The sequence below is a fragment of the Sinohyriopsis cumingii genome, chromosome 8, assembly GCF_028554795.1.
Source record: "Sinohyriopsis cumingii isolate HCF-2022 chromosome 8, ASM2855479v2, whole genome shotgun sequence".
Taxonomy (NCBI): Eukaryota; Metazoa; Mollusca; class Bivalvia; order Unionida; family Unionidae; genus Sinohyriopsis; species Sinohyriopsis cumingii.
This window is the reverse complement of record NC_142968.1, coordinates 102463035-102484585: the sequence shown is the minus strand read 5'-3', so window position 1 is coordinate 102484585 and position 21551 is coordinate 102463035. Positions and strand designations below refer to the sequence as shown.

Here is a 21551-nt window from a genome sequence, read left to right as displayed (position 1 = left end):
CATGCATTTCCAGATAGTGTGAAACCCAGCTAGATCTAGGTGGCAATGCCAGGATCGCCAGGTACCCACCCATCGCTAAATGAAATGAATGACAAATGACATCCATTAAACCCAGCATAAACACATTCATGAGAATCTGTATGTTGTGTATGAAGAAAATAGGCCAGCATATCATTATATTTTATGTGGCACCTCATTACCTATTAAATGCCCTGTGCAAAAAAGTAGTTCCAGTAATTTATTAAGATAAATACTTTAAAGCTATGTAATAAAAGCAAGGTGATCTTAAAAAATATTATCTCTGATGAGTATATGACAGAAGATAACATTGAGATCTGTTAATAAACACATTAGATGATGCAGCTTTCACAATAAATGTACTATACTGATAATGCATTTATATTTACTTGATTGATATATACATATAAATCTTTACAGTTGACTTTGCCATACATCTTTTCACCTCAGCTTATGTTACATCCACATAATGCGCTAAGATATCACAATAAGTGCTCACAACAGTGAAATTGTTCCAGTTGTATTAATTTGGGCAGCTAATTAATTTAATGTGTTCCAATTTTATTAATTTGGGCAGCTAATTAATGTAATGCTCATTTTTTAAACTACTATGTACACACTTTTAAGTTGAGTCCAACATTAAACAGCATAGACACTGATCTGCCATTGTATAATGTGCCAGCAGATCAGGGTCTATGTTGTTTGTTTTACTGATTGCACCTAATAAACTGCATTGACCCAAATTTTCACATTATGCGCGGGCAGATCTGGATCTCTGCAGTTTGAAGTTGGACTTATAAGTGAGTATACATTCAGTATGCCAACATAAACTTCCTTCACTCACTTTCTATGTAAAAACAGTGGAGATTGTTTAAGTTTCCAGTGCAGGCACGTTTCTTGCTTATCTAGAAGTACATGTTTATCTCTCCATTTCATGTTCCAGTGCCACTCATTTGTTTGATGCAGTACTCTTCTTTTTCTTATTTTTTTTATAATAGAATGCTTATAATCTAATCTCTCATTAGTTATGTATTGTAGTTTGATGTTTATCATATTTAGTTTAGAAGGCATGTTACAACTGTACCAGAATAAAAGAAATAAAGGGACACTACTTTGGCTATTAGTTTATCTGATGGTTTAGTTTATCCAATATTTTCTTGTGCAACCAATTAATGAGAGAATACTGTACCAATGTAACGGCCAACATACTCTTATTTATATATTTTTGTTCCTTCACAGGTGTTCTTTAATTATATCCCCTCACCAAGGACATCAGGAGGGGATATGGTGCTTTGCCTCTTTGTTTATTTGTTCATATATTCATTGTGCATTTGTTCAAAAAAAATTTAAGCCCTCAATTTTGAAACTGGGGTTTGCATCCTGATTTTAGACTTTTTGGCCTTTGATCTAAATCAAGCAAGTTTGAACTGTACATAGACGGATGAACCTTTGTGGAAAGTAGGCTAAATTTCAGGCTTGGATTGGGGCCTCGAGTGGCCGAGTGGTCTAAAGCTCTCACTGTTCTGGATCACTGCCATCTCACCTCTGTCTGCATGGGTTTGAGTCCAAGGCTCAGCTAGTATGGGTACGTGGGAAAGCCTGCCAGTAGCTTCTTGTGGGTCGGTGGTTCTTCCCTGGGTTTTCCATGGTTCTTCCTCCACCTGTTATACTGGCTGCCATGTATAGCCTATCTTGTGCTGAAAAATGGCGTTAAACCCTAGAACAACAACAACAACAGACTTGGATTAAAATATGGCAGGTCCAGTATGCAAAAAAGGTCAAATTTTCACTCATCTATCTGCATATACACTGCCGAAATAGCCAATGAAATACAAAGTATTTTATACAGCTAAGAATCCGGTTAAACGAAAATCTCTCTGAAACAGGTGTTTTTATACATTCAATAGTAATCCCAAAAATGCATTTCCTGCCCCTGTTTCAGGCAAGTATAATAAGAATTTACAGGGGAATGAGTTAAATAAGTGACATTTATATTTTTTATCATTTTGTTCATTATACCAACAGTATTTAGGAGCCTGTTTCCCTATCACTTATGAAAATTGGTAGGTAGATGCATCTTAGCAGGAGTGATTCAACTATTTTAAAGTAGGTCACCATGTCCTGAGTTTCATGCTTGATTGACTTGTGAAATTTTAGCCATATATTCAGACTTAGTTCACCTGTACTCATGAAAATGGTTGTTTGTATATCTCAAGGATATTAAATATCATGATGGTATTGATGCTTTAGTAACCTTTTTTTTTAAAAAAATCTTAATCATTCCAGGGACAAACTGTGAACTTGATACTGTGAATGAATGCGTGTCTGGCAGCTGCAGTATTGTTAACAGAGTTCAGTGTCTGGATCTGATCAATGCATACAAGTGTATATGCAGAGAGGGTTACACTGGATCAGATTGTACTGTAAGTATGCAGGCACCCAAGTACACTGGTGAAGCTATATTATTAAATATCCATAATTCTTTGGAGTAAACCGTAAATAGTGCATTGTAGTGTCAAGACAGATTGGGTTTTGAGAAGATATATTTTTACAAGTACTTTTCCAGGTAAGAATATCCTGGAACTAGTTGGTACCCTTGGGTGAAGTTTTAGCATAAATATTATTAAACTTTTCTGTATAAACAGTACACAAGACGGTAAGTACAAATCAGTGTCGTTATATGATCATTAGCTTATCCATTAATGGCTACAGTTGTATGTGCAGGGAAAGGATAAGTACGAGCATATTGTAATAAAACGATACAAAAGTCATGTACAGTATTTCTTCATTAGGAAGACCAGAGGACACCCAGATAACTTTATCACAATGTAGGAGGTGGGCTTGTTATCAGTTACAGACATTCTTTGAATGTATTTGCTAACATTTAATAAATATGAGAGAGGGGCTTATCATCAAGCATGGATTTATCATTGGATAAATACAGTAAGTAAAATGTGGTGAGGTTACAGTGTAAATATTCAAAAATTCAATACAGAGCAGAATCTTCAGTTGATCACTGGCCTAAAATGAATATGCAGGGAGGGTTACACCAGGGCATATTTTCATGTAAGTATACAGAACTTTCAGTAGTCACACTTTGGTAAATTAAATGCTGAATAATAAACCCATACGAAATTTTCCACATGGATTGGATTTGGAATCCATTCTTTTACAGAAGTATCAGGGGCCCCGAGTGGCCGATTGGTCTAAAGCACTCTCCGTTATGGATCACTGTCATCTTACCTCTGCCTGTGTGGGTTCGAGTCTCAGATTCAGCCAATGTCAGTATGTGAGAAAGCTTGCCAATAGCTTCTCTTGGGTTGGTGGTTCTTTCTGGGGTTTTCCCTGGTTCTTCCTGCACCATTAATACTGGCCGCCATGTATAGCCTATCGTGTGCTGAAAAATGGTGTTAAACACTACAACGACAACAACTACAGAAGTATCCATATGGACATCTTTATTCTATAGCTGAACCACTCTTATGGATTTCAGTGAATCCATATGGAAATGTTATGGATTCCTTATGTACTCCATATGGAAAATCCCACAAAATATGCAAATTAGTCCATGAGATCTGTAGGTTGTCCATATGGAATAAAATTAAAATTCCATATGGAATTTGGCAATAATCCATTTGGAATTTGTGAATAATCCATATGGAATTTTGTAATAGTACATATGAAATTTGTGATATGTCCATATGGAATTAGGAAATATACCATATGGAATTTGTAAATGGTCCATATGGAATTTGTAAATAGTTCATATGAAATTTGGCTATTGGAGTTGAATTAATACAGTGAGTCCTTTACATTTCACTGAAAAGTTTGGTAAGATTTCTCAAAAATTTGACTAAAACTTTTATGAGATTTCACTAAAATTTTGATAATTATATAGTATTTTACTGAAGTTTCAGTAGTTTTTCAGACATTTAAGAAGGTTTCAAATTAATAATGGATATGAATTAAACAGGACTTTATTAACCAAGGTGATATTAAGTGTGCATGAAAAAAAATATACAGATGTTGTAATTATATGACATCCAAGGCAAGAGATACTGGAGTTATTATTAATAATAATAATAATAATAGACTTGATTTAGAGAAAGTAACTCAGTTACAGAACTAATCTACCTTGAGGCCTTCTATCTGTTATGTACAATATTTACAACATGATGTGAAGAATCTGGCTTGACACTAAATAATTAAGTGATTTTAAAAATCTAAATATCAAGCCTGGAACATATGCACAGGCATCTGTGAACACATAAACATATATAAAATATAAAATATTAATCTGCATTGAAAAATAAAACTGTGAAAATATTGCAAAATTACAGAAAAGTATCCATTTGAGACATGAAAAGAAATGCTAGGAGCCTGCCATATGTCATTTGTACTGCATACTTGATTTTTGATTAATGTACAAACTATGATGCTGTTGTGGTCTCTCGAATTAGTTCTTGTTCCATAAGCAGTCATGACAAACATTTATCATGATATAATTACTCTTATTTTACATTGAATTCTAACACACCTAGAATATTTTGATAATATTCACAATACTGCCTCACGATATTGACAGATGATTCTACGTGTGGGCCAAGAAAATTCCACAAAGATATGACTATCTTTGATAGACATGGGTATTTGGCAACAATTCACACCAGTGATCTATATACATTGTCCCTCCTTAAATTCATTCAGGAAGTTAATCAGTTTTGAGTTATATGCCTTCAAAATCATCCTGGTTCAATTCCTTGTCCTATTTAGCACGTTAGCCACTACTGTAAAGCACTTTATGGCACAAAAAGCAAAATGCTAATCCTGGCGTTCAGTTTTCATACAGACTGACCAGTTACATTCCCATCGACTTTACATTCAAGCTATTCTCATTGCCGCACATTTTTCAAATGGTTATTCAATCTTGTACACCGTTCGAAAATTCGAATTGCCATGTTTAGCATTCCCATCAGTTTCCATTATGCAGTGATTCATTGGGCAAGTACAAAATTTTTACCAATAAGAAAGCTGTTTACAGTGATCATCTTTTAAATATTAAATGGAACAAATACTTATTACAAAGCTCGTTGCAGAATGGGACCTGATAGAGCATTATTTAAAAAACGTTTCGGAGACAATATTAGAAAAGGGTCTGTATCGAGGAAAATAAGATTCAGGTCAGGAGAAAAGTGAAATTCTGATTTAAAATGGAAAACAAGAAAACTTGTTTGAGGGCAATCCAGTTTAAGTTAAACAAAAATACAGCAACAGCAAAAAAATTTGAAAAAGAAGTATAACAAGGAAAGATGTGGAAAGAAGTTATTGTGCCCAAAATAAACAATTACAGCTATCAGAAACAGGAAATATAAATGCTGCTGAAAATCATTTAAATTGTACAAGAAACAAAAAAAAATTATTATATCTTGTTGATATTTTTTATTGAAATGTCAGTGATATTACAATCACAAAATATCACTATAGTTTCAGAATTTTTTGAAAACTCAGTGAAATTTCAATCACAAATTCCCACTAATATTTTCAGAAATGCTGGCAAAATTGGTGAAATTTCAATCACAAAATTTCATTGATATTTTCAGAAATTTTGGTAAAATCTCCTCAAATACCATAATTTTAGTGAGAAAGGACATTTGAGTGAATGTCAAAAACAAAATCACTGTAATTTTGCTGAAATTTAAGTCACATTTTTCACTAGGGTATGATTTTTGTAGAACATATTTATATAGGAAGCCCAAAAAATTATGTTTTAGAGTAAACATCAGATCAAGCCCAAAATCCACCTTGCACAAAGTCCAAAGATTCATCTATGCTTGTACTACCGGAATTAATTTTCTAATCATGTTTACATTTTCTCTACTTTTTTGGTCATTGTCTGATTTTAAACATCTATGGAAATAAATTAAAGAAAACTGACATGCATGTGTTTCTTCAAATTTATATGAGTATATATTCATTCTTCCACATCAATTACACTGACACATACATGTACTCTAACTCCCACCAATATTTCTATTTGAATCAGATAGTTTAGGTTATTAATTATTCTGACAGAGAGTATTTTCCATGATGCTATAACACATGAGCCTGCTTTCCATATGGAAAAAGTGCTTATGGATTAAAGTTGCAACTTTATTCCATACAGAATTTTCACTTGCTGTGAAGTACTTATGGAATTGATATGGAATAAATTGTCTGATTCCATAAGTTTTTTAGTGCATATCTCGTCCATACGGATTCCTGAAGTATTCCATATGGAATCCTTGAGAAATTTCTGTACGGAAATATTTATGATTCATAAATATAGACTGGTAAATAGTGCACTTCATTATCAAAACAGATCAGAATCTGGAGTTAAAGGTTGGTTTAAAGTGGAGGAAAGGAAACAGCTGGAGGAGAATGTAGTCTATATATACAGAAACACTTTGTTGATAGTGCTGGTAGTGTAAAGCCACAGTTCTTTGAAACACACAGGCTAGTGAATATGGATCATTTTCTTGAGCTAATCATTTTCTTGAGCTAATCAATTACTTTTAATAAATATGTGGAGACATCTGCAAGGAGTATATTCTGGTATAAGTATAAGTATAGAGAATTCATTTAAGAAAAACGGATGAATCTTGTATTAATGGCAAATTTTGGAGTACACTACATTAATCATGTAAATATAGATCATGAACTACTAAATGGCTTCAAACATATTTTTAGGGAGGGATACACTTAATCAGATGGCAGTGTATGTACAATAAATCCTGTCACCAGAGACCATCCCTTCTTCCATCAGAAAGTGGTCTCTCAAGACAGGTGGTCTCTTATAACAGGTTTGTGCAAATGACCTGTTTCCAATGCCAAAATTCATAACTATGCTAAGAAGCAAAAATAGTCCAAGTTACTGTATACATTGAACCTTATTATTATTCATAATTCTTCATAAAATATTGCATGCATTCACCTGAAGATAATTTTATATAACATTATAAATGTACAACTATCATTAAACATTCACATTTATATTTCGAATTCACAGGTACATGTATTAACATGTGAATTGCAAAAGTAACTAAAGTAGTATTCATTTATCCTGCAATAAATTATCTTCACTTCTTTCAATTACATTCATTCTTTCTTCCAGTGTTTTTCATAAGAGGTTATGCCATTATTTACAAAATATTAATAATATCAGTGATCAGTTGTAATAAGGGGGCCCAAGTGGCTGAGTGGTCTAAAGCGCTCTCTGTTACGGATCACTGCCATCTCACCTATGTCTGCATGGGTTCAAGTCTAGGATTCAGCCAGTGTTGGTATGTGAGAAAGCTTGCCAGTAGCTTCTTGTGGGTTGGTGGTTCTTCCTGGGGTTTTTCCATGTTCTTCCTCCATCATAAATACTGGCCGCCATGCATAGCCTATCATGTGCTGAAATGGTGTTAAACCCAACAACAACAGTTGTAATAATGACTGTAGTGGTTTTGTTTAGACTTTTGGAATATATATATATATATATATATATATATATATATATATATATATATATATATATATATATATATATATATATATATATATATATATATATATATACACACATACATACATACATGTGTACATATACATACATACATACATATACATATATATGTCACTTAAATGTGCAAGGTATAGTGGGAAAAATAGACCAGATTAAGTTAATGTTGTCTTCCAAGGAAAATAATATAAATGTTTTAGGACTCACTGAAACCAAATTAAATGCTAACCACAATGATGACCTATTTCACTGTCAAGGCTGCAATAACCCATTATGTAGGGACAGAGAGACAGCAGGGGGGTCCTCTTGTATACATTAGGGAAGATGTAAATGTAGAAAGGCGACTTGACTTGGAGTCATATGAAATTGGGAGTATCTGGGTGGAAATTTTTCAAAATAATGCAAAATCCTAGTTGGTTTCATTTATAGGCAACCTTCCTCCAAAGCAATTTGGAATGATAACTTCTTGAAACAAATGGAAAATGTTCTAGCACAGGAGAAAGAAACATATATACTTGGAGATATAAATAAGGACCTTCTCAATACTCAAATAAGGAACAACTGGATGGAATTTATTGAATCATTAGGCCTAGACCAGCTGGTAAATCAGCCCACAAGGGTAACAGAAAAATCAAGCTATCTTAGGATCACATTTATACCAACCTACCAGACAATGTGGCTTGTGTTAATGTACCGAATGTTGGTCTTAGTGACCACTATCCTACTTTTTTGACAAGAAAGATTAAATGCAAGAAAAATAAGAAAAATACACACAAAACGATCACTTACAGATCGTTCAGAAATTTTAAGGAAGACCAATTTCTTAATGACCTATATAAAGTTCCATGGAATATGATCCAAAATTTGGATGACATAGATGAAGCCATGAGGGTGTGGACTGACTTATTCATGGATGTAGTATCTAAGCATGCACCACTGAAAGCACATCGAGTAAAGACTGAAATTCAACCTAATTGGCTTACTACTGAAATCCTAGATGCTATGAAAACACGAGACAAATTCGAGGCTATGGAAAACCATGCACAATATAAAGTATGGAGAAATAAAATAACAAGTATGATTAAAAAAGCTAAAAAAACTTATTATCAATCATTGCTTGAAAACAAAAAGAACAACACAAACTCCATTTGGAAAGTCTTCAGTGAACTCACTGGAGGAACGCACAAAAAGCAGACAAATAAAATTCACTCACTTCTGGTAAATGACATCATCGTCACTGATGACACTTACATTGCAAATGTTTTCAATGATTTTTTAACCAACATTACCACGAAGTTAAAAGAACCAATGATAGAAAACAACTTTAATGAACTGAAAAAGTTATGCAGCAGCAAAATCTCTAAGGAGGTATGTTTCTCCATCCCACCAGTATCAAAAAACTTTGTTAAAAAATGTCTCAGTGAACTTGATACCAAGAAAGCTACAGGACTTGATCAGATTGGTCCACGACTCATTAAATCTTCTGCCTCTGCTATTGTAGATAGCATAACATTCATAATTAATTTAAGTATTACAACCTCATCTGTCCCCAAAATATGGAAAACTGCAAAAGTAACTCCTATTCACAAATCTGGTTCTAAGGATGATGCAGATAACTACTGACCAATCTCGATACTAGCAAACTTGTCAAAATTAATTGAAAAACATGTCCATGACTCATTCATGTCATATTTAACCAAACACTTGCTGTTACACCCTAATCAATCCGGCTTTAGACAGAAACATTCCTGTGAGACTGCCTTGATCTCCCCAACTGATAAATGGCTTCAAGCACTTTACCAAGGTTGAATAATAGGATCTGTATTTGTAGATTTCAGGAAAGCTTTTGACATGGTGGATCATGAAATCCTTTTGAAGAAACTGAAAATCTACCATTGTGATGAAAGAACAATTAGATGGTTTACTTCTTACTTAAGTGAGAGAACACAATATGTTTACATAAATAATGTTCTGTCTGAACCTGGAACAGTTAGATATGGAGTACCACAAGGCTCAATTCTAGGTCCATTACTATTCATTTTATTTATTATTGACCTACCACTTTTACTAAGAGACTCAATATCATCTACAGATCTCTATGCAGATGACACAACATTGTCAGACATCCAAAACACAAAGCATGAACTCGAAATTTCTTTACAGAATGCCCTAAACAAACTGGAAAACTGGTGCACATGCAATGTCATGGTGGTAAATACTGGTAAAACTAAAATATTACTTATCTCAACATGGCAAAGAAGGACAAATCTTGATAGTGATGAACTATGTCTGACAATTTGAAGGATAAAAATCTGCAAATGGTCTGTCATGATAGACTACTTAGTGTTCTGGTAGATAATAACCTATCATGGACTGAATATATCAAACATATCAGTAAAAAAGTAAATTCAAGGTTATGGCTTCTCATTAGGATAAGACATTTTCTCCCTGAAAGGCACAGAAAACTATTTTATAACAGTTACATACAACCCTATTTAGACTACTGTAATACAGTATGGGGTAATTCAAATGATAAAAACATAGCAAAGCTGGCACATCTTCAAAAAAGAGCATTTGGGCTAATATCAATCCAGAAAGAAAGCAAGGAAAATTTAGCTGGTAGGTTAAAAATATTACCTATAAAAGACTGAATCTGTTTGAGAAAAGCCAAATTAATGTACAGGATATCTCATAACAGTGCTCCTGAATATTTACAATCACTATTCCAGTATAGGCTACCTGGTAATACCTGCGATCCATGTCTACCAAACAGTATAAAATTCCCAAACCAAATAAGGAGTTATTTTAAAAAAAGTTTCCAATACTCTGGAACTCTGCTCTGTAATAGTATTCCAGTTGAGATTAGAAATGCCCACTATATTTCCTTCTTTCAAACCCAATATATCCAGTTGATTCAGAGATGCAGCTAAAATAAATTCCTTTGTATGAGGGCCTCAAGGTAGATTAGATTTTAGCTAATTGTGTTACCCTTTTTAATAAGGTCATTATTATTATTATTATTATTATTATTATCATTATTATTATTATATACACACACATAAATGAAATCAAAAGACATAATTAACTCTTCCAGAAATAAGGGAATACATTTATTTAGAGACAGTAGCTTAAAACAGGCCTTATTCACCGATGTTGTAACTCAATTAACTCTAAAAACATAACGTGTAACTGGTTGCACTAATGTGAACAACAGTGGTAAAAATCTGGAAAATGATTTTCTTACCCATGTGACCGAGAACTCTTATCTTTTTTGCTAACCTTACTTAACCTTACATTATCTATCTCAGTCTGGTTATCTCTATTCTGTCGTATTAATCATGGTGTCCACATGCTAGGAACTACTTTTAAAAAGAAGAAACTGTTGTTGTCTTTTGCTGTGCCTGATGGAGTTGTTAAATAATTCAACAACAACAGCAACAGATATATAACGAAAGAAATGCACTCATAAAGTAGGTCTCTCCATTGTTGATAACAAATCATACAAAACACACACACACACATCAAACTATTTGATAGAACTACAGACACACAGGCAACAAACAGCACTGGCTACAGAAATCCAAGCTTTCAAGAGCTACTGTAAAGCCATCAGAAACAGAAATGTGTTTTTCACACTGGTTTCTTCAAATTTTGTCAAATATCAACTACCTCCCAGTTGAATCAAACATAATAATATGATTGCAAATGAAAACTCCTGCACTTACCAACCAGTGTATTTGATTCAACAGTCTGCATGCTATTCCGTAAGATTTCCATGTAGCATATCATCGCAACAGTGATAACAACACTTGCCATATTCTGAAAAATGATTATTGCTTTCTAGTATTAAAGACAAAGACATCCCAAACTCCAGAGATTAATTGAATGTACTTGACCCGAACATTAAAGTCCTTTAAAAGGATATCTTATTATGACTATTATGTTATATCTCTAGGTCTTAAAATATGTAACAGGTTAAGTGAACCAATAATTTGATTAAAATCAACAAGTTATTTATTTCTCTGCAACACAAAGTGAGATTCAAGACACACAGTATTATTAATTAAATCCCAAAACATCCCTAATGTTCTACCACACCAGTCTAATAATAATGTGTTTTAAAAGGAAATAAAGGTATAATTCTGAGCTTCATGTTGTTTTTTTTTTCAATCCATAATGTCATAGAGACCCCAGTCTCCCAATAAACTGTTGAGAGCACCATAGACTGCATATATGAAAAAACACAGATAATATACACGTATGTGTGTGTGCGTGCCTGCGTGCATCAATCCATGTGTCCGTGCATGAAAATTATAATTCTGGTTGCACTTAAGGCCAACACATACTGACGTTAAGAATGTGTTCTGTTTGAAGAGCTCAAAATCACATATTTACCACTTCTAAACATTTAATAATTTAGTAAATGGACATCTAGCATTACAAATGTGTAATGAGTAATGTCAAGTAATGTTTGTCAATTAAATATCTTATCCACCATTAAAAGAATCAGTTTGATATGCTGATTAGTGGCTGGATAATGTCATGCTGTGTGCAGCATGCTTTTAGCAACTCTAAAGAAATAACAGAAATAACAAGCTTACATGCATGTATGTAGTCCATTTGAAACCCAGTGATTTCTGAAATAGGTACATTTGTTCACAAAAATGTAATAATCTATATAGAATAGGCAACCACTTGAAGTGCACTCCATACTTGAAATATTTCATAATTTTAAGTTGTTTGAGACCTCATTCATTCTTATTTTTTGGGGAAAGTCTCCGATGTTTCTTAGCTGCATACATTTTTAAATGCTTAGAATTATGGCTTTGTAGCCACAAAAGCCCATACTCCAGACTAGATATGACTTTGGAAGTGGCCTCCTCATCACTGTCATGATAGTGACCACAAAAACCCTTACTCCAGTCTAGATATGACTTTGGAAGTGGCCTCCTTATCACTGTCATTATAGTGACCACAAAAGCCCTTACTCCACTCCAGATATGACTTTGGACATGGCCTCCTTATCACTGTCATTATAGTGACCACAAAAGCCCTTACTCCAGTCTAGACATGACTTTGGATGTGGCCTCCTTATCACTGTCATTATAGTGACCACAAAAGCCCTTACTCCAGTCTAGACATGACTTTGGACGTGGCCTCCTTATCACTGTCATTATAGTGACCACAAAAGCCCCTACTCCAGTCTAGACATGACTTTGGACGTGGCCTCCTTATCACTGTCATTATAGTGACCTCAAAAGCCCTTACTCTAGTCTAGATATGACTTTAGAAGTGGCCTCCTTATCACTGTCATGATAGTGACCACAAAAGCCCTTACTCCAGTCTAGATATGACTTTGGAAGTGGCCTCCTTATCACTGTCATTATAGTGACCACAAAAGCCCTTACTCCAGTCTAGATATGACTTTGGAAGTGGCCTCCTTATCACTGTCATTATAGTGACCACAAAAGCCCTTACTCCAGTCTAGATATGACTTTGGAAGTGGCCTCCTTATCACTGTCATTATAGTGACCACAAAAGCCCTTACTCCAGTCTAGATATGACTTTGGAAGTGGCCTCCTTATCACTGTCATTATAGTGACCACAAAAGCCCTTACTCCAGTCTAGATATGACTTTGGAAGTGGCCTCCTTATCACTGTCATTATAGTGACCACAAAAGCCCTTACTCCAGTCTAGATAAGAGTCATATGACTTTGGAAGTGGCCTCCTCATAACTATCATTATAGTGACCACAAAAGCCCTTACTCCAGTCTAGATAAGAGTCATATGACTTTGGAAGTGGCCTCCTTATCACTGTCATGCTAGTGACCACAAAAGCCCTTACTCCAGTCTAGATATGACTTTGGAAGTGGTCTCCTCATCACTATCATTATAGTGACCACAAAAGCCCTTACTCCAGTCTAGATATGACTTTGGAAGTGGTCTCCTCATCACTGTCATTATAGTGACCACAAAAGCCCTTACTCCAGTCTAGATATGACTTCGGAAGTGGTCTCCTCATCACTATCATTATAATGACCACAAAAGCCCTTACTCCAGTCTAGATATCACTTTGGAAGTGGTCTCCTCATCACTGTCATTATAGTGACCACAAAAGCCCTTACTCCAGTCTAGGTAAGAGTCATATGACTTTGGAAGTGGCCTCCTCATCACTGTCATGATAGTGACCACAAAAGCCCTTACTCCAGTCTAGATATGACTTTGGAAGTGGTCTCCTCATCACTATCATTATAGTGACCACAAAAGCCCTTATTCCAGTCTAGATATGACTTTGGAAGTGGTCTCCTCATCACTGTCATTATAGTGACCACAAAAGCCCTTACTCCAGTCTAGATATGAGTCATATGACTTTGGATGTGGCCTCCTCATCACTGTCATTATAGAGACCACAAAAGCCCTTACTCCAGTCTAGATATGACTTTGGACATGACCTCCTTATCACTGTCATTATAGTGACCACAAAAGCCCTTACTCCAGTCTAGACATGACTTTGGACGTGGCCTCCTTATCACTGTCATTATAGTGACCACAAAAGCCCTTACTCCAGTCTAGATATGACTTTGGAAGTGGCCTCTTTATCACTGTCATTATAGTGACCACAAAAGCCCTTATTCCAGTCTAGATATGACTTTGGACATAGCCTCCTTATCACTGTCATTATAGTGACCACAAAAGCCCTTACTCCAGTCTAGATATGACTTTGGAAGTGGCCTCTTTATCACTGTCATTATAGTGACCACAAAAGCCCTTACTCCAGTCTAGATATGACTTTGGAAGTGGCCTCCTTATCACTGTCATTATAGTGACCACAAAAGCCCTTACTCCAGTCTAGATATGAGTCATATGACTTTGGAAGTGGCCTCCTCATCACTATCATTATAGTGACCACAAAAGCCCTTACTCCAGTTTAGATAAGAGTCATATGACTTTGGAAGTGGCCTCCTTATCACTGTCATGATAGTGACCACAAAAGCCCTTACTCCAGTCTAGATATGACTTTGGAAGTGGCTTCCTTATCACTGTCATGATAGTGACCACAAAAACCCTTACTCCAGTCTAGATATGACTTTGGAAGTGGTCTCCTCATCACTATCATTATAGTGACCACAAAAGCCCTTACTCCAGTCTAGATATGACTTTGGAAGTGGTCTCCTCATCACTGTCATTATAGTGACCACAAAAGCCCTTACTCCAGTCTAGATATGACTTTGGAAGTGGTCTCCTCATCACTGTCATTATAGTGACCACAAAAGCCCTTACTCCAGTCTAGGTAAGAGTCATATGACTTTGGAAGTGGCCTCCTCATCACTGTCATCATAGTGAGCACAAAAGCCCTTACTCCAGTCTAGATATGACTTTGGACATGACCTCCTTATCACTGTCATTATAGTGACCACAAAAGCCCTTACTCCAGTCTAGACATGACTTTGGACGTGGCCTCCTTATCACTGTCATTATGGTGACCACAAAAGCCCTTACTCCAGTCTAGATATGACTTTGGAAGTGGCCTCTTTATCACTGTCATTATAGTGACCACAAAAGCCCTTATTCCAGTCTAGATATGACTTTGGACGTGGCCTCCTTATCACTGTCATTATAGTGACCACAAAAGCCCTTATTCCAGTCTAGATATGACTTTGGAAGTGGTCTCCTTATCACTGTCATTATAGTGACCACAAAAGCCCTTACTCCAGTCTAGATATGACTTTGGAAGTGGCCTCCTTATCACTGTCATTATAGTGACCACAAAAGCCCTTACTCCAGTCTAGATATGAGTCATATGACTTTGGAAGTGGCCTCCTCATCACTGTTATTATAGTGACCACAAAAGCCCTTACTCCAGTCTAGATATGACTTTGGAAGTGGCCTCTTTATCACTGTCATTATAGTGACCTCAAAAGCCCTTACTCCAGTCTAGATATGACTTTGGAAGTGGCCTCTTTATCACTGTCATTATAGTGACCACAAAAGCCCTTACTCCAGTCTAGATATGACTTTGGAAGTGGCCTCCTCATCACTGTCATTATAGTGACCACAAAAGCCCTTACTCCAGTCTAGATATGACTTTGGAAGTGGCCTCCTTATCACTGTCATTATAGTGACCACAAAAGCCCTTACTCCAGTCTAGATATGACTTTGGAAGTGGCCTCCTTATCACTGTCATTATAGTGACCACAAAAGCCCTTACTCCAGTCTAGATATGAGTCATGTGACTTTGGAAGTGGCCTCCTCATCACTATCATTATAGTGACCACAAAAGCCCTTACTCCAGTCTAGATATGACTTTGGAAGTGGTCTCCTCATCACTGTCATTATAGTGACCACAAAAGCCCTTACTCCAGTCTAGATATGACTTTGGAAGTGGCCTCCTCATCACTGTCATTATAGTGACCACAAAAGCCCTTACTCCAGTCTAGATATGACTTTGGAAGTGGCCTCCTCATCACTGTCATTATAGTGACCACAAAAGCCCTTACTCCAGTCTAGATATGACTTTGGAAGTGGTCTCCTCATCACTGTCATTATAGTGACCACAAAAGCCCTTACTCCAGTCTAGATATGACTTTGGAAGTGGCCTCCTCATCACTGTCATTATAGTGACCACAAAAGCCCTTACTCCAGTCTAGATATGACTTTGGAAGTGGCCTCCTTATCACTGTCATGATAGTGACCACAAAAGCCCTTACTCCAGTCTAGATATGACTTTGGAAGTGGTCTCCTTATCACTGTCATTATAGTGACAGTAGAACCTGCTTACTTCTGATCAGGGTCTTTGTTTTCTGTTTTGTCATGTTGGAATGCTGTTAGTAGTAACATACTATGTCAGCCACTGAATACAAAAAACCCAAGACATCTATTGGGTGAGCACTATTTAGTGTCTCTGGTTTTCGGAAGAATATCTTTATTTTCATGAAAATATCTATTTGAAAAGCATAGAAGCTCAATTTGAATGAAGTAATTAGTCCATATATTTTTTTTACCTGTATAATTTTTATGATTTTCTTCATTGGTGTTTCTGTACTCTTATCTCTCTACTCTGGATATACAACACATAATAATAATAATAATAATAATAATAATAATAAAAATAGTGAGGACTTTGTATAACACCTAATCTTTAGAAGCTCTAAGCGCTTTACAACATTAGACAACACCTATAACATAAAAAAACATATATAATGATATTATTACAGAAAACAAACACCATGAAATTAGAAAACATAAAAACCATGCTGAAGCAATCAAGGTAGGGAACATTATTAGGTCTTTAAGTTTGTTCTTGCAGTCAAAATATTCATCCACCAGGTTTTGGGTTATGCTGTGGTTCATTACCTAACATTATCACCAGTTATATACCTGATTAGCTTGTTAGAATGAAGGATAGCTGTATTAATTGTAGAGAGGAATACATTGGTAAAACTAATAGTTCAGTAATCCTTAATTCAGTTATTTAGTGTAGTTCAACAACAGTGTATGCTTTCAAAACACTGAAGTATATTGTACTGTTACCAAAATGTACAGAACATATATATTTGCTTATGATTTGAGACCAACTTCATATACCCTGATCTTTTATCGCATAATGAACTGGCAGATCAGGGTCTGTGTTGTTTGATCTACTGATTACTCATAACAAACTGCATTGACCCAAGATGTAACAGGGCGTAATGTGCCAGCATACATGGGTCTCTGTAGTTTGCACTAGAACTCAGCTTATAAGTAAGCAGTTTGAAGTACTTTTTGGTGAAACGTGTGTTTAATAAAAAATTTACTCAAGTATAATGTGAAACATTCATGAATGTACAGAATTCACTAGAGTACACCTTAGTTAAATTATTATGGGATAATTTCTACAAATTCTACATCTTGGCTGAAAAATATTTTTTAAGTATTAAGAATTGACTGGACAAAGTAATTACAGGTATTTAGAATTGACTGGACAAAGTAATTATTTAGAATTGACTGGACAAAGTAATTATTTAGAATTGACTGGACAAAGTAATTATTTAGAATGCATTTATTTTAGTGGGCTTCATTTCTTTGTGGGTTTGCAAAGATGGCTTTTTACCTGAATTCATGAATTAATGAAGGGAGTGCTATTGTTTCCACAAAATTGGCCTTTTACCTAAATTCATGAATTAGTTAAGGGAGTGCTATTGTTTCCACAAAGATGGCTTTTTACCTGAATTCATGAATTAGTGAAGGGAGTGCTATTGTTTCCACAAAAATGGCTTTTTACCTGAATTCATGAATTAGTGAAGGGAGTGCTATTGTTTCCACAAAATTGGCCTTTTACCTGAATTTATGAATCAGTTAAGGGAATGCTATTGTTTCCACAAAAATGGCTTTTTACCTGAATTCATGAATTGGTAAAGGGAGTGCTGTTGTTTGTCAGATCTTTAACCATCATGTCCATATTTTTCTTGAATTCATTGTTGAATGTTGTGGTGGAAATACTGTTATGAAATTACTGTACTAGTTGTAAAATTTCATTGATGTATGTTGAGCTGTATACAGCTTTAGTAGAGAAGGATGTTTTTTCATGTGGTCATCTTTTGTATTCATTGACAGGTAAAAATTCCCAGTTGCCAAAGTTACCCATGCCAACATGGCGGAACTTGCATTGAGACCAACACATCATACACATGCACGTGTGCATTGCCATGGACAGGACCAAATTGCCAGACTCAGGTGGACAATTGTCTAACCTACAATGGGACAAGACGGTGTCTGAATAATGCCTTATGTTACAGCAGTAACTCCTCTTTTGTCTGTGTGTGAGTTTTACTTTAATTACAAATAAGTATTGCATGTATGTCTAGTTGTTTTGGGTAATGACTTCTCTGCACATTTAGGAATTTTGGTATATATGCAACAACAAATTTTCACAAATTAATGAGTGATTAAAATTGAATTTTGCATAGTTTTTAACCATAAAAGTATTTATAAATGCTATTTCCTTCATACAACTTTTAAACAGTATTCTCACCCATTACTGTATCAACATGTATGCTTGCTACTGGAACCCACAGTGAATGTCTTTTTATGCCCATGTCATATTTATGGAGTGGGCCTATTGTTTTACCCCATGTCCCATCTGTCACATCATATGCTATCTGTCCAGTCATATCTCTTATGTCACATCCCATCCCATTTGTCTCATCTGTCACACCACATCCCATTTGTCCCATCTGTCACATCCTGTTTCTCCCATATATCCCATCCCATCCCATCTGTCCCTTCTGTCACATCCCACACTATTTTTCCCATCTGTCAACATCACAGCTGTCTCATCTGTCAAATCAGATCCATCTGTCCCATCACACCCCAGTTGTCCTATCTTCTACATGTACCATCTGTCACATCCTGTTTGTCATTCATGCCTCATCTGTCACATCAAATCCCATTTATAACATCACATCCCATCTATCATGTCATGTCTTATCTGTCACATCATATCCCATCAGTCACAAATTTATTTTCCACTTAATAACTTTTTTAAAGATTGTGCATAGAGTGTAATCATGTTTAGTATGAGGCTTTACATGAAGAAGTTCTAGGTCAGGTTTGATTTTCATCTTTTTCTGACAAAAATTTCCTGTGTTATGGACTCTCTGACTGACTTGGAACTTTGCCCTTTAGTTGAACCATATTGGCAGTGACATTCATATCACATGAACACATTTCTGGTCCAATAGTTTTATATATCCATCCTTGGCATCACGCATGTATGATAACTGACACATCCATCACATATTTTAACATACCTGATGTGAGAGAAACGTACAAATGTTTGTACACGTACTTGTCAGACATGTTATTTTGAGCCTAGAACAATAGGGAAAGGAACGTTCATCCAAGTTTTATGTTTAGTGAATAATTTGCTTGAAAAAGAAAAAGAATGCAAATAATTTGCTTTTAAAAGAATCAGAAACTGATATTTAATGGAACACAGTATATTTAAAAATTAGAACTCAAGTCCTTGTCATTGTCTGTTTCAGCTGTACTGGTGGATACAGAGGGGATTATTGTGAAATGGAGTATAATTTATGTAAAGTAACCAACCCATGCATGGGAACTGGCAGTAACTGTTCTGTTGTCAATGCAAGTACACAGTGCTCCTGTGCTGCAGGTAAGAAACATTCATGTCTGTTCTTACATGATAAGGCCAGTTTTTGCCCATGGTACAAGGGACATTGGTTAAGTCGTGAGATTGAACAGGTTAGTTGCCATTTGGGAAAAGTCTCTTAATTTTAATATTGATAAAAGTCAGGGAAACGCCACTTGATGACAGAAAATTTAACTGATTGCAATTTCAATTTATTGAGTTTTGAGCTTAATTTTCAGACGTTGTGGAATTCTAATGTCAGTGTAGATACATTTGCTATATAGATCATTTGGGTGCTTGCCCTAAACATATTTGTATGGTCAGTCCTAGTGTTTACTGGATCAGTCAGGTGGACTGGACAAGTAGTCAGCTCTATGATAGTATCTTTCTTTTTAAGAACTTGTGAAGACCTGTCTAGCATCACATTGTTCCAACATCTTGTCTGCAAGGTGTGATCTCGATAAGTTAATGAGAAAATAATGAAGGTTATCTTTCCCAGTTTCCCATTTAATATGTAAAATTAGCAAAAGGGTATTGTGATAAATCTTTGCTTATTATTATTAAACATTATCATTGAATTGTAACCTTTGCCTTCACTCCCACCCCAACTTTGTAGTTAATTTTACTATTGGACCTTGCTAAATGTAGACTTAACATTGACTGCATTAAACATACAGTCCATAGTTGGATTGCATTGAAGTAGATCTTCACCAACCAGCCTTATAAGAAAGGAGTACTGTATCATGTTTCTTGAGTGGAAGGAATCTAGAGAACCTAGAAGAAACCATGAAGCAGAAAACAATTGCCCTTGCAGAGCTGGGAATTGAATCTGCACCAGAGATGTGGAGTAAGTTTGAGAAATCTGGCTCATTGCCCAATGCATTTAAGTTTTTGGTCCCTTTTTTATTCCATTTACACAAGTACCATCTATAATCGCATGTAAATCAATCCTAATTGCAAACTGCATAGACCCAGATCTGCTATAGCATAATAGACAAGCTTATTTTGGTCTATGCAGTTTGTTAGGAGTAATCAGTAAAACAAACAATATAGAACCTGCTCTGCCAGCACATTATATGATAGCAGATCTGGATCTATGTCATTTACAGTTGGACTTAAGCTATAAGCAAGTTTATCTGGTAATACAGTAAAACCTGTTATGAGAGACTGCCCCTTCTGCCAACAAAAAGCAGTCTTTCAAGACAGGTGGTTTCTCATAGCAGATCTGTACAAAAGACCAGTTTCCAAGGTCCAGTTTAAGCAGTGGCATCACTCGGGTTGGTGTCACCCAGTGTGGTAGCTCATGGTGTCACCCCCATGGTCCCCCTTCCGTAACAGACCATACAGAATCCTTAGTAATGTCATTTTGGTGTCACCCCCTCTGATGGTGTCACCCGGTGCAGTCCGCACCCCCTGCATCCCCCTAGCGACAACACTGCTGTGCCTGCTAGTCATGTATTTAACTATGATTGGTTATCCGCTTATGAAATCCGACTAGACCGAGCAGTGTGTGCTCTGTAAAATTTGCAATTTTTCATTTTGGTGTCACCCCTCTGAGATTGTGTCACCCGGTGCGGTCCGCACCCCCCACAACCCCCTAGCGACGCCACTGAGTTTAAGTACAATTTAAAGAAAAATAACCACAATCAATCTACATATATTATATTCTTTATTAATAGTTCTTGCTAAAATATTGTATGCATTCATCTAAAAACAAATAATATAGCAATAAAGATATACTTCTATCATTAAACATGAAATCACATCTACATTTGAAGATCATATATTTTAGCACATGAAATCTTTCTGAATTACTCGTTTTCCTTTATAACAACCTAAATTTGTTTTACCGCTGTTTGAAC

General features: G+C 35.7%; 1 protein-coding gene across 2 annotated transcripts in view; it reads left to right on the top strand.

Annotated features, from left to right (window-relative positions):
• LOC149794261 (uncharacterized) overlaps window positions 1–21551 on the top strand; it is a 290094-nt gene that overhangs the window by 190189 nt on the left and 78354 nt on the right. For both annotated transcript variants that reach the window (XM_089968394.1, XM_089968393.1), the window contains 3 exons: window positions 2305–2441; window positions 18153–18358; window positions 19583–19713. In XM_089968394.1, coding sequence (XP_089824520.1) covers window positions 2305–2441; window positions 18153–18358; window positions 19583–19713 — 474 coding nt within the window. The remainder of the gene's footprint in view (window positions 1–2304; window positions 2442–18152; window positions 18359–19582; window positions 19714–21551) is intronic.